Source organism: Idiotropiscis lumnitzeri, chromosome 5, assembly GCF_059441095.1.
Source record: "Idiotropiscis lumnitzeri isolate Australia: NSW breed Sydney's pygmy pipehorse chromosome 5, RoL_Ilum_1.0, whole genome shotgun sequence".
NCBI lineage: Eukaryota > Metazoa > Chordata > Actinopteri > Syngnathiformes > Syngnathidae > Idiotropiscis > Idiotropiscis lumnitzeri.
In genome coordinates this window covers 16710076-16724449 of record NC_142395.1, presented here as the reverse complement: position 1 = coordinate 16724449, position 14374 = coordinate 16710076, and the positions used below count along the sequence as shown (strand labels likewise).

Below are 14374 nucleotides of genomic sequence, written 5' to 3'. Positions count from 1 at the left end.
GTTGAATGAGTATTTTTACCAGTGTCATTTTGACACAAGTACCTTCAAGGGTGAATATGGGTACTTTTTCTACTCATGTACATTGACCGGCCGCAGTAGAGGACTGAAAGTGCCAAAATTAAATAAATACACCATGAAATGTTTAAGCAAATGTTCATTAATTAATTAATTAATTGTTTCCTTCATTCATTACAGAATTAAATAAATCAGATAAATAAATGAATGCACCACTAAATAATTAAATAAAAATGTTGTTAGTTAAATGTTTCATTTATCAATTTAAATGCAAAATTAAATTAATGTGTCATTAATTAATGAATTACCAATGATTATGTGTAAAAAAATATCTACAATTATTTTTCTATTAAATGAATTGTTTCATAGTCCCGTGTTGCAGTGTTTCATGAATTAATTTTATCTGTCAAACTCGCCCATCAAAGTTACTGGGCGGGGCTAAACGCTGACCAACTCAAATCTTATCTAAGCCTTTGCTTTGGCCTGAAGTGGTTAGAAACGTGGCGTCCACGACGATGGAGGACTTTCATGACATCCCTTAATTGAGTGGCCGAGGCTTGTATTTAGTTGTTTTGCTTGATTATTCAAACCAATGTAGAGGTGAATAGACACTCAATCCATTATTCTTCAATTGCTTTGCCTTGACTTGATCAGGTGTTGGGACCTGCCCTGCCCACCAAACTTTTATGCATGACAATGACAGATAAAATAAATTCATGAAACACTGCAAAGTGTGAGCATGAAAATGAAATAATTAAATAAAGAAATAATTATATTGGTCCCGTTAGGAACATTGCAACTGAAAGTTAAAGAGGGTGGCACCCACCTGAGTACATTATGCCATTGACCTCCACAGAGACGGTGATGCTGGCATTGCCATTGGTGGAGATGCTCAGCGACATGTCCTGCTGCTTCTCATCTGGAAAAACAGCAAAAACCCTGCTCATTCATTTCCTTCCCCGTCAGTTTCAAGGTTGACTGCTGAACATCGGTGGGAGCGTGCCGACCTCTGGGAGTGACGGCGGGGGCCCCGAGGCGCAGGTTCATGGGCATCTGTGAGGCCATGGCCAGCAGGTTGTGCTGAAAAGCTTGCTGCATGAGCCGCTGCTGCTCCTCAGCCAGGCGTGCCATCTTCCTCTCGGGGCCCTCTGCCATGCCGCCACCGGTGGTCTCCAGCTTCTCTCTGAGCTGCTCCAGCGTGGCGGCGCGCGCCAGACCCGCCACCTGCTGTTGCCCCAACGCCAGGGCCATGGAGGGCCTGGCCGCCATGATGGAGGGAGTCAGATCATCTGGAGGGGGAAGGAAATAGAGTGTGAAGACCACGTTTATACATCACCTTAATTGCTACTCTCTGCACCGTGATTGCGTTTTCTAATGCTGACAGCAGGTTCACATTCCTGTCATAATGACAGTCTTGAACAGGAACCTTGTGATGTCAATGGGGGTCTTCAAAGTTAATGCAGCGTGGGAAGTGTGTTATCAATCACTTCTTAGGCTCAAGGTTCGAAGGAGCCCCAGGCAGGCTGGGCTGCTGTAAGTCTCGCACCACACCTGGCCATGCATACCACACACACACACACTACACAACTAAAACACCTCATATGCCCAAGTATTGTGACAAATACTAGAGTGCATATGTCAGTTAAGTGCAAATAAGTAGGTGTGGGCAACTCACTGCTATTATTGTTAAAAAACCCAATTACAACACGACACACAAATTAATTATAATATATCGTAATTAGCATTAGGCACTCAGACGATTTACAGTAAAATGGCTGCACCACTAAGATGCATAATGAAGAAAATACAGAAAGAAGCCTTCAAAATTAAACTGCAAGACATTTTCCTTTCAGTTCAGTTAAGGCCACCTTCCAGAAAACTGGGTAGTGAAAAATGTCCTGACATTTATTTATTTTTTTTTTAACTCTCCCTCATCTTCTGTTGTGTCCCTGATCTTGCTATTTATGTCTGAAAAACAAATAAATTTGTTATTCTAGAAACTACTGACAACTGCGAAATAACAATGGCAACCAACATTTTGCAGAAAATGAAAAATGGTAAAATAAATAAATAAATAAATGGTCCATTGTTTTTCGAGAGTTTCCGAATTTTATCCAGAGTTGTGTATAAAATCACTGATACTGCACAAGTTAACCAATCTTTTATTTTGGTTTACTTTTGACTGGAACCCTGGGAAGGGACACAGTATTGTAGCACTGTTCTGTATACAAGGACTGGTTGCAGTTCCTCAAATTGCCCCAACAGAGGGAGCCATTTCTCTATATCTACCCAGTGACCAACCTTTCACTGGAACACACTGGGTCAACATAACTATAGTATAAACAACCGATAGGGACAAGAACCCCTTTTAATTTAATGTTCATATATCAAAAACAGTTCTCCAATATGACCACAATTACGAACAAGGTTGAAAATGCCAAAAATAAGCATGCCAGTATTGTTATGACAAGTGTACCTAATGTGGTGTCCAGTGAGTGTACAGATCTATCACCTTTTTTCAGGACAGACCCCGGCGAGCCCTGTAGGCCGTTGAGGGCCGCAGAAGTGCCGGCCCCGATGGCGGAGAGGTGCATCTTGGGAGGCGAGAGGATGTGAGGGGCGGTGCTGGGCGATGGCGAGAAGCGAAACAGGCTGCTGCTATAGCTAGGACGGCGGCCTTCGCGCCGGTTGCTGTCGATGGCCGCCTGAAGCTCGCCCGGGGAGCTAAGGCCCTTACGCTCGCACTCGTAGGGGTACAAATACTTCATGTACCTGCAAAACAAGACACAAATACCAAATGGCTTGAGTTCAAATAAATTCAAGGAGCTAGGTTAATAGTGTGTGTTTTAGCACTGCAGTATTATTACGCCACAGCATGCACTTTGCTGCTCCTTGTGAAGTTTAATGACAAAATGTAAAAAAAATAAAATTCTCCTTCCAGTAGCTGCAAATATAAAAACAGGACAGGCTCAATCTCCCCCATTGTTGTGTCATAGTGTGCAAAACATGCTGAGTGTTGTGCTGACGTCATGGAGTATATGCACAGTCACAGCTCCAGTGTTTTCTCGGCCATTAGAAGGCAGGTTCAAATGAACATGCAGTATTATTATGTATGCTGACTGCATCACGGCTGATCAATAAGGCACTAAGAGCCCCAGCATCCATTAGATAGAGCTTGCGGAGTACATTAAAGATACATAAGGCTTCATTAGGGGCATCCTTATTAGTGGACAGTGTGGTGTGACAGTCCATTCCAGCTTTTCTATCCGTACGACGGCGGTGGCGGCGGCGGCACCGTCCGAAGCGATCTGCCCCTACAAGCTGTCACTCAAGCGGCCGCCTTAGTCACGATGAACTCTGAACCCACCCGATGGTATCAATAAATCAATAGTGATCGATCAACGTGAAGTAATGGACGTAGGGGATAGGACGTGAGAACGGAGTATACAAAAACAGCGGTGAGGATTCACACAAACTTGCTAGTGGCTAAACTGGGCAACAGGGGGGGCAACGTGGGACATACAGTACATGGCCCGTGAGAGCATTTGATACACCCCGCAAAGCAATGGTACTGACAAGAAAAAAAAAAGACCAGCTGTTGCATTATAAATTTAATTAAAGCAAATAATAGGCCCTTACACCTTTTTTCATGGTGAATCCGTTCCATTATTCAACTTTGACCAATTGGGGTTCATTTGGGAGGATTCCCAAGGCGGAGGTCGTCAAATTACAAGCGCTGGAACTTGCTCGAAACGGCTGACTTCTTGTTCAATTACAGGCATGTATCTTTGAAACTTTTTCGTATGTCTTGTCATGGATTCCTCCAATTTAACATGTCAACAAAAGGAGGGAAAAAAGAAGGATATTTGCACAACCGTTTAACATGCCCCCCGCCCCAATTTAAATTCAATGGGCAAAACTTGCGTTATAGGCAAATTTGTTTTCGAACGTTGCGAAAATCTTTGAAATGATGATCGATCTTTACATGGGAAGTCAACCCCAAAATACTACTCACTTCCCCTTTAATGCCAAGCTATGCCCCAGTCCGTGGTATAGTCAAAAAAGCCTGGACATTTTACGTCAATAACGTCATTTAGTGTCTATGATACCTGCTTCAGACTGGTGCTTATTTGTCCAAATTCCCAAGTAGGAATCTGTCAATTTTGGGCATAGCTCCTTGAGACCTTTTTGTGCCTCCTGTTGTTAAAGAATGTAAATCGAATTTAATGTTGTTTGTTAAACCTGGGATAAGAAGCTTAAGTTTTCAGGTGGTGCTGCAGTCATGCTGAAGATCCCCAAGCGTGATTCATTGATAATTAACACAGCAAATCCATGCGGGCCGTCGCAGCCCTAATTATAGTCGAAGTCAATCACTTCAAGATTGACTGGAGAATGTATTGGAGGCCATTTTGTTATCTTACTGTGTGCGCAGGGTAAATGCGGCGCTGGTGATGGAGGTGGGCAAGTTGAGTCCCTTGGTGATCTCTCTCCAGATCTTCTTATTGATGACCTCCACCAGGCCTCCCTTCTCCGTCACCAGCTTGTAGAGCATATACAGATCCAGCACTTGCTTGGCCATTATGGGAATACGGTTGACCGGGGTACCTGGCATAGGAAGGGAAAAAAGACATCGATAATTGCACGCCGTCTGGGTCGTCTAAGCGGAAAGACCGTCACGTGGTTGCAATGTCAATGAATTTCTTGTTTGCGCATGCATTTGCGACAGAGGAGCCCGACAAGTTCTCCACTGTTGAGGCTTGTAAGCTTAAAACGGTGGGGGGGTCATGGGTGTAGCAAGTAGTTAGGAACACATTGAGACGTTTCGGTGATACGAGGAGGATGAACAAGACTAAAGATGGATTTATGCCGGTGGGCATTATTAAAAGTCATCAAACTGTGCTCTTTTTTCCAACTACAAGCGATGAGAGAAAATTTGAATCCTTAGCAATTTGGCCACGTGTATATGGTTCCAATTCGGACACAATCTATAGTAGTTGGCATTTAAAGGAACCCTAGAAATGGGCAAAATGACTGCTTCAAACTGTAAAATGGCAGACTTGTTGCATCTTTACAGGCATGGATACTTGTTTTTTTGGGGGCTCAACGGATAAAAGACAAGGCTATCATATTTCATATTTTTCTACGTAAAACAGCCTTCGGGGGCTAGCTCTCTTTTCCTCCCCCCACAATTGAGCGTCACCTGCTTGTCTGGTATCAATGATTCAAATTTGGTGGCAATCAGACAAAATTTCTGAAAAAAAAAGTTTGTCTGCAGGACCCTGGGAAATGGCCAATATCAGATTTGTATCCACCTTTGGAAAGAAACTGAGAATATCCAATGACATGTTTTTTCGCTTTAGAATGATCTAAATGTGAAAAAAAGGGTAATGGTTTGGTAATCTGGGACATTGCATAGGACAAGGGTGGCAATCAGGCTGGCATGTGTCCTGCACGCCTGTTAAATTTGGCTTGAAAACACATTAGCCCAGTTAAGGCAATCTGGCTTGACCTGGAAAAGGGGATTCGTAAATAACACAAAGCCGAGCAGCTCGAGACTTTTGATACAGATGCATTAATCTCGTCAACAGCTTATCTGCACTCAAGCTTGCAGGGAGCGTGTGCTGAGGAGTGGGCGGGGTTAGAAAGGGAGGTGAAGGAGGGACTTGTCAATACGTGTATCATTTATTCTTTTCAATTGTTGACTCATTATTTTGTTATTTAATTGAAAATGCAATCGGACAGACAATTTTCTTCCAGTCTATGTGTGGGGTGTTTATTTTGCAGTCAAACTGTCGCTACTGACGTGAACAACACAACTTTGTCCTAAAGTAACGCTCAATCACTTATTAACTCATTCACGACCAGCCTAGTAAAAAAAAAAAAAATGATTTTGACGTATTTATCCGTCAATGGTATTGAATGAGTTAAGGGCTCTAAAAAAATGACTGACACTTGCAGTGTTGAGCTGCGTCTCGAGTGCGAGTGGCTAGTAGCGCTCTAGTGCCCCACACAGGCTGGCAAGCGTAGTTCAATGACTTTTCAAGGGCTGTTTAAAGCAGTGGTCCCCAACCACCGGGCCGTGGACAGGTACTGGGCTGCAGGCCATTCAGGACCAGGCCGCACAGATGAAACGAAAAAAAAAAAAATAAAACAAAATTGCAGTACTAACAGTTTATTTGTTACGAGAGGCAGAAAAATATTTTATTTGATAAAGTGACCGGTTTCTCTCCATTAAATCAACCTCATGACGCATGTCAAGATGCTAATTGTCTTGGTTGCATCACGCCAATATTAAACCCACAAGCTAGCAAAATGAGTACAACCATGTACGAAGCCCATTCGGCTCAATATGGGACCAGCAACCCCCAATAGCTAATCATTTATGAATAAAATGTTAATTATCTAAAAATGTAAACCAGTTGGATGTTCATTATTGAGTGGAAATGTGCTTTGAGTAACTTTAGTATTTAAAATTGTGCTTTAACCAAGCAAAAAAGTACCCAAGTAGCCGATTATTTGATAGAATTTTCAGTAGGATATCCAAAAGATTTGCTCGGTGCAGTCCTAGATAATAAAATATATTACAGATAAAAAAAATTGTTGCTGCACCTTGATTCGCTAATCCATAGACAGCAGTGGGTGGAACCTGCAGCCTGCAGGATAGTCCAGTATAATGAAGCTCATTTAGAGGATTGCGGCGGTAAATCCACACACCCAAGGCAAACATAGAGCGCCACTCGTACGCAGAGTTGCCCAGCCTAGTTAATTCCCATCAATCCTTCAGCCCCTTAACCTGGAATTGGACTCATTAATGACTTTGGCGAATCACAGCGATCAGGCCACCCAGATTAGCCCTGATTCATTTTAGCAACATGCTTTTAAGCCACGTGCAATGTGGGCTTTGTGGGCAAGTGGACCTACGTCAGAGCAGGAAAGTCCGATTTTGAACTGGACACTGATTCTTGACTCAACAGTTTTGTTCTGCTGCAATGTTGTTAAATGGCAACGGCGTTTAAAAACATTTGAAGTGCAAATTAGTGTAAATTAATTTTGGAAATTAACAATCATTCACCTTGTCCGTTACACTGCCATTTTTTATGTGTTGCTCTAATGTGTTGTGAGTACAGGTGATCTCCTATAATAGTGAAAAGCGATTCATCCCATGATGCATTGGGGCGATACAGAAAATGTTTTTTTTTGTTTCCAGGCTGCTGTTTGACTTGCAGCACGAAACAATTTGTAGACGGGAGATGAGTCACGTTGTCGTTCGTGAACAAATCTTTTTAGAGGGGTCAATACGAATCGATTAAATGGTGAGTATTCTCAGACTGAGGTTATTCATAAAAGCTGACTGATTCTCCTTTTTGTTTATTCATAATCGACTACTTACATGCAGTTTACTTACATTTACTTATTATTTTGGAATACACTGAGCAACATGTTTGTTAATTTTTTGACAAGTTACAAACTAAACTAGCAACTGAATTAAAATAAATAATAGTCAATTGAATCTATTTTTGAAAAACAAAACAACAATTCTAGTATGCAGACTAAGACTGAACAAGCTGTAATTATCATGCCCGATGCAGCCTCAACTATTAGCGCTTCGCATGAGTCAGGAAAATAACTCAAGTAGCTCTCAGTTTTAAAAACATTGGTGAGTAGTACATCAACACTTAATTGTTGTAATTTGGTTTTGTTTAATCATTAAGAAAAAAAAACTGAAACAGTTATAGGAAAAAAAATAGATAAACTTTAATTCAAAAGACATTTTGCACTAAAGCTTAATAAAGAATCTCGCCCTGCAGAACTCAATCAAATCAGCTGAATACGCAGTCCAATTGTGGAGTTTTTAACCTCATCCAGTGATGTTGGTAAGTTGAAGAAAAAAGTGGAAAAAAACACCCAAAAAACATCTGGCGTGCAAATAATATTTGCACAAAGAAATTGTTTAACCAAGCAAATTTGGACCAAACTTTCTGATGGATTTTTTTTCTTGAATATAAACAGTATTTTTAGGTCATTTTAACAACTAAAGTGGGTTACAAGGATCGATGAACATTTTTGGTGAAGCAAAGAAACAAAAGTAAAAGGAATTTTAAGACAAACTGTGACAGTTTGACCTGGATTGTTTCCATTTTCATTGTTTCCTACAGGGAAAAAAAAATCGCCTCCTAAATCCAAACAAATGCAAAGCCGACCAAAAGTGTGCACTGACTTCGAGGTGAAGACGATTACTGCCAACCTCATGACGGAATATTTCAGACTTGGCGATAGCATGCTGCGTATGTGGTGGCGCACAGAAGCTTGCCGTCTTGGTGTTGTTGCTGCTTGCCTCACCAAAGCTGCAGATAAATGTTGTGGCAGGGAAACATTGGTCTAATCTGCAAAGCCAGTTAACGTGAGGCAAAACAACGGTGCCAGCTTCCTTTGCAAACAGACACCGATACAAGTACATATCGCCATCCACCAAGCTTTCTGTGAAAAAAGTAACATATCAAGCGCAACAGAGACTAATGTTAATATTTTTGTTGAAAAAAAAAAAACTAACATCTGAACAGAAGTTTTGTTCAATAAAGCTAAAAAAAACATTTTGGAATGGGCTTATTATATTGTATTGTATTATAGATCATATCGCACATTGGTTAATAATAGCATATCACTCTTAAAATACTTCATGCCAGCATTATATTTGGTGATTATGGAGTAGGTACTATCGTTACAAACAAATGGGATAATGATTTTTTTTGCAGTGATGGGAAAAATATCGTCATCAAAATTTTGATTAGTAGAACCCGAAACACTTATTACACACCCGTTTATATCTTAAAATAAATGTTCGTTTTAAATTTGCAACTTTTTAAAGGTGTTTTTTTTTTTGTCTTTGACTGGAGGCATCTTTGTTTTAAAATTGTATGTTTTAAAAACAGCAGGGAACTACCAGGCTTAGCAGCATTTCTCAGAAAGTTAAATGACTACCTTAACAAATAAATATCTCCCTAACGTTTTCTAGAGTAGATAAAGGTTTTCCAACGTTGACATTTTTTCAACTAAATTTTCAACTGAAAGGTTCATCAGTTAAACCAATAAATTTGTACAGTAGTCTTAGACAGCATATATCATTTTACAACCTTTAAATATAAAAGTGGAGATTGAAAAATAATCCTAAATTTAAATATTTATACTTAAACTATCATCAACCTATCTCCATTTCATCATCTTTGTTTTGTTAAAAAAAAAAAAAAAAAAAAAAAAGGTTGCAGGGATTTTGCAGCATTTTAGCTCAGATGCACCGCCAAGATAACCCTGTTTCAACTTGATCGCTTATCGGCCGTTGGAATTTTAGTAAAGGCCAATGTCAATATGCCTCAAAATGCTAAATATTAGCACAGATAATTGGCCCAGCCGGTAATCGGTCTTCCTCCACTTTGGAGTAACATCGGGAACACAAGTGCAATAGGAGCTTGTACAGAGCTGGATGATGACTAACATGGCTACGACACATCCCCGCCAGGCCTGAAAATGTGTTTTTATTGTCTTTTTGCCATGTTTCCAGAAGCGGTGGCCGTGCTTGGCTGTCACTTATTTGATGCAGCATCAAGCCCGCATCAAACAATTAGTACAACCAGCAGGGTCAGAGATCAGCCAGGGGTTATTGATGTGTGAATTAAAGTGCAGGTCAGCAGGAAGCCATGTTTTCAAGCCGCAACAATGAGCCACAACAAATGACACAAGAGCGCTTTGCCCCCCCCCTGCCCCACCCTGACGTGGTGATGGCCTGGCCAGCTGCTCGTGAGGCCGCAAACAGCTCGCGCCACACTTCACGTGTACAAAGACAGATGTGTTTTTAAAGCAGGACTTCAGTCAGTGGTGGAGCGCTGTCGTCCCACGACAAACATGTATGTCTGTATTTTACAGCGAGGTCAGACAGACTCAGGAGCAGGGACACAGATCGAGTACGTACAGTGAAGCCCTGCCATTTTTTTAAGAAGACCCAAGGTGGTGCCAAAGCACTGGCCAACAGGAAAGCAGTGATTGGTGTCATAAAGAATGTTGAAGTGATGCATTTCGAATGAGAGCCTAGCAATTCCTCGTTCGTAATGTTGCGGTGCAAGATAGGTTGGCCCCTTCCATTCAAGCAGCAGCAAAATAAATTACCTCCTGGAGTAAGCATGACACCATGACGCTTTTTCAAAAATAAAAAAAATTAAAAAAATTAATCAGTGCCGAGCCGGTTAGTGCGACGTGCTTTGTGAGCGTGTGCATAAGAGTCCTTTAAAAAAAAAAATCCAGCTTTGACAATCTCGAAGTTACATTGTCAGAGATTGCGATTTCTGTCCCAAAACGATAAATCATTCAGCCCTAGGCACACCTTTAATAATTCTGTGGAAAAAAAAAAAACAACAAAACATTTTACCAACAGCTGTGTCCAGAGAGTCAACAAGCCGCTGTTGCTTTTGCTGTGCAACATCTGCGCCGTTTAACTCTAAGTAGCCTAATTGGACCGACCCAAACACCTCTTTTGATCACAGCGGACCCAAGTGTGCTTTCATCACTGGCGGCCATTTCTGCCGTTGTAATTGTCGCGACTTCTCCGTCTGCTCGTTTTACTAGCAGAGCACCGGCGGAGTGTCGGTGATGACGTGGCGTTGAGAAGGACAGGAGGCCCGTAGGGCTCACATGGAGAGCCAGTGCTCATTTCATCTCTCTATAAAGCCCTGATCTGTCCACTCAGCTGCTCCCGGCCCATCTGTAATTGGCTGCAGGCTTCACCTCCCATCATCCTTTGCCCCGGACTGATTTCCCCCCAGGGACATGGCCATCAGGAGCCTAGTGATTAATGGCAGAGGGGGTCAAGGGTCGCCCCCCCCCCTCCCTTGGACCACTCCCCAAGTCCTTCCTCTTGCCACACCGTTGTAGCCCTCCAGTGGCTAGACTGGTAATGAAAGGGGGACTGCAGATCCAGTCACACAGATAGGCGGCGTTGATGGAAGTGAAAAAGACAACTCACTCAAGTCATGAAAAAAAAAAAAAAGATTTCTGAACATTCCATACTAAAAAACAGTTTTCTTTTTGCTGCGGTTTATAAGACAACTGCAATTTTGAGAGAACATGAAACTGGGTCTCAAATTCCATTTAAATACTGCAAAATGTACCTTTTTAAAAGCGCAGGTATGCCATAAACATCAAATATACAAGACTGCAACGAAACCGGCTGAGAGTCAACGAAGAGAATCCATCTCGGATGGACTACACGTTTAAAAGTAGGGATTTTCAATACCACTTTTTTCAGATCGATGCCACTACAGGTTATCAACTCACCAGTGCCTCTCGTGCTTTTGATATCTACAATTCCATTTCATACAAAGACACAACTTTCTGATACAGATAATTTGCCAGGGTGTCAAACTGCCGCAGTATAGCGCCAACTACTGCTGGGGAAGACTTAGTCAATATCAGATCATTTTTGCCTTAAGGCGCTGCACCTGGTATCAGCAGCCTCCATGAGGACCCAATACCGTAAAATAAGGCCGGTATCACCTCGATACTCGCCCATCCCATCCCTATTAAAATGGATACAAATGTGGTCGTTTTGGTCTCTGGTTTAAACTTCAAACTGGACAAAGACGAGAATTTTAAAGCTGCTGTTTTTGGTATGCAGAAAGATGAAGTTCCTCTTCATCATCAGCTTTTTAGAAGAAGGTTTTGTGCTAACACTGACTGGTATTTGGAACTCGTCTCATTTCCTCCACCTCGACTTATGCGGCAGTTCCTGATGAAGAAAAACCGCTGTAAAACATGAAGCCGTTCTTTGGGTCATGTGCAAGTATTGTGTGTTTGTGGATGAAAATGCAGCAGGTTTAAAGTCAACTGCCATTTGCTGACAGAAAACGCAAACTTTTTATAACGGGTCCCAAAACATAACTTTAATGTATTCAGACACTGCGAAATGTTAGGGAGTGATGAACTTCAAAACTACAACACTGCCCAAACAAAGAGAGAGACTACAGAGGATAAATGGACTACAAGTGTAAAGGGATAAATAAATTGATTGTCTTGCCACATGTTTAAAACAGCTGCAAACTGCAAACAATTGTGATGGTTCTCATCTAAACACAGATTTTTTTTTTTTTCGTGAACCGTGATCATTCGCATTGTCTAAAGTGCTGAACTGCGACGACGGCAACTTGGGAGACGGAAAGCACAATGTTATGAAAACGGTTCTCAAATGATAACTTACATTTCACAGCCGTGCCTGTCAAAACATTGAAAAACATCTCAAGTAGGTCCGATTATTCTGTGAACAGCGGTTGGTTTTGCAGCTCAGTGTTAACGGATGATTTTCCTCAATGTTGCCGTCTGAATGTCGTTGAACTTTGCATTTTGTCACAACCGTTCCACTCTAAACAAAGATAATCATTTTTTTTTTCTCGAAATGTCTGCAAAGTGCCAGTCAATTTAATGATGGAAAAAAAAGCGGACTGTAAAAAGCCCACTCAAAAAGTTGAGAGACAAATGTCCAGCATTTGTGGACGCCAAGTCGAAGATAAAATAAATATGGACACAGAGAGCTATGTTCAAGCCTCTGATCTTTACTTTTAAAAATGGTTGCAACAAAAACTAATTTGAGAAGTAAGGCGACATGTATTCAATTCAGAACCTCTCCTTCAATAAATATGACCAATCGGATTTGCCCACACAGACTCAAGTGTTTCAAAAATTATGTAATAACTCATTTATTTTACAACTACTAATTTTGATTTGGAAAACATAAATCAACATATTTGCCCATTTTCTGACATGATACGGGCCAAACGAGTAATCTTTGAATCAACAAAATAACCGGATTAATCAATTATTAAAACAATTGCTAAAACAAAACATTTACATTCCAATCCTCACAAAGAAGTCCAAGCCTTGTATCTCAATTTGTGCCCAAAAAAGAACGAACAGGGTCGTTTAATTTGACCCATGACCCATTTTTTTTCTTTAAGCAGGAAACAGCTGTCCACATTAAAGGGCTTCCATAATAAATCAACTGATGCCAGAAGTACTGGTAAGATAAATATCCCATGCTGGACATTTTTTTTATACCCTTTTTATAATTGAAGGACAGACTCAAGATGGAGCGGAAATTAAAAATTTCACAGAGACGAATGTGAGGTTTTATTGAAAGAAACCGAAATTGTCCACACAATTCTAGTGAATTTATTTTAATTCCCGACATAAATGGAAAGCAAATATTGGAGCCAGAGGGTAAGGGAGAACTTTTCAACTTCTTGTAAAGAAGAAAACGAGGAAGGACGGGGGAGGAGAAAGAGTACATTGCTGCTATGAGGAAGGTGTCAGCCAACACAAACAGACCCCCGTCCCCATGGAAGTGTCGGAGAGCAACAGTGTCTTCCTCTTCCCTCCATATTGACCCAAACAAAGGCGATGCCTCACCATGTAATAATTATATTTTACTCGGATTGCTCGGACTAACAAATAAGGAATGCTTTAAAAGGGAAGTCAAACCCGCCCAAAAAATCTTTCCTACAAAATGTTCAATGCAGCCCCACTATTCGAAACACGGAATTCTGAATAATATTGTGTTTGTGGAGTATGAGTTAAGCAGTAAAATTTGCCCGTTTTTATCCATCGCGTGGGGCAACCAATTTGTGGCTTGCCGTCGACTGAAAATGACATCACATTTGCTCAGGGCTTAGCTAACGACCAATCGTGGCTCAGCTTCAGAAAACAGGTGAGCTGTGATTGATCGGCGATACAGCAGAACCACCGAGCGTGAACCGCAATTTATCAAGGTGGATTATTGTACAACACTTATTTGTGGTTTACAAATTACACATTCAGCTATTTGCATTTTTATCCAAGACAACTTATCTCAAGTTACGCACTGAAATACTCACCTACAATATATCTAAAAAGTCAGTTATAAATGTTCTTTTTTTTTTTTAGAGACAGGGGGGCGGCAATAGTATGCAGGGCTTAGTCCTCATCCCAATCTTATAATTTAATGGTAGTGTCGGACAGCCTCCATTGATGTGGTGCAGACACTAACATGAGAAACACGAGTCTGGACTCCACACGCGAAAAGTTTACTTTAAGTCGGGCAGAGCCTGGCTGTTTGGTTTATAAGTCGGGTGACGGGCAGCATATTGTCAGGACCTCGCACACGCTAGTGGGATGTTTGTTTTATTTTTAATGTATGGTCAGGGACATAAAAGGTAAAAAAGGCTGCAGTGTGTGGAATTTGCTATCTTTAGTTGAGGCACCAATTCATATCAAGTGTTCAGATGCGCAGCCTCCACATAAGGTAGGTTCAATGTAACACTACACTATAGATGCATTGCTATTC

The 14374-nt window shown here is 41.2% G+C and overlaps 1 protein-coding gene across 2 annotated transcripts in view; it reads right to left on the bottom strand.

Moving 5' to 3' along the window:
- LOC148337072 (AT-rich interactive domain-containing protein 3B-like) overlaps nucleotides 1–14374 on the bottom strand; it is an 84988-nt gene that overhangs the window by 5425 nt on the left and 65189 nt on the right. For both annotated transcript variants that reach the window (XM_088297118.1, XM_088297117.1), the window contains exons 5-8: nucleotides 4437–4620; nucleotides 2528–2787; nucleotides 1023–1304; nucleotides 842–934 (exon numbers count right to left, since the gene is read on the bottom strand). In XM_088297118.1, the coding sequence (XP_088153244.1) occupies nucleotides 842–934; nucleotides 1023–1304; nucleotides 2528–2787; nucleotides 4437–4620 (819 nt within the window). The remainder of the gene's footprint in view (nucleotides 1–841; nucleotides 935–1022; nucleotides 1305–2527; nucleotides 2788–4436; nucleotides 4621–14374) is intronic.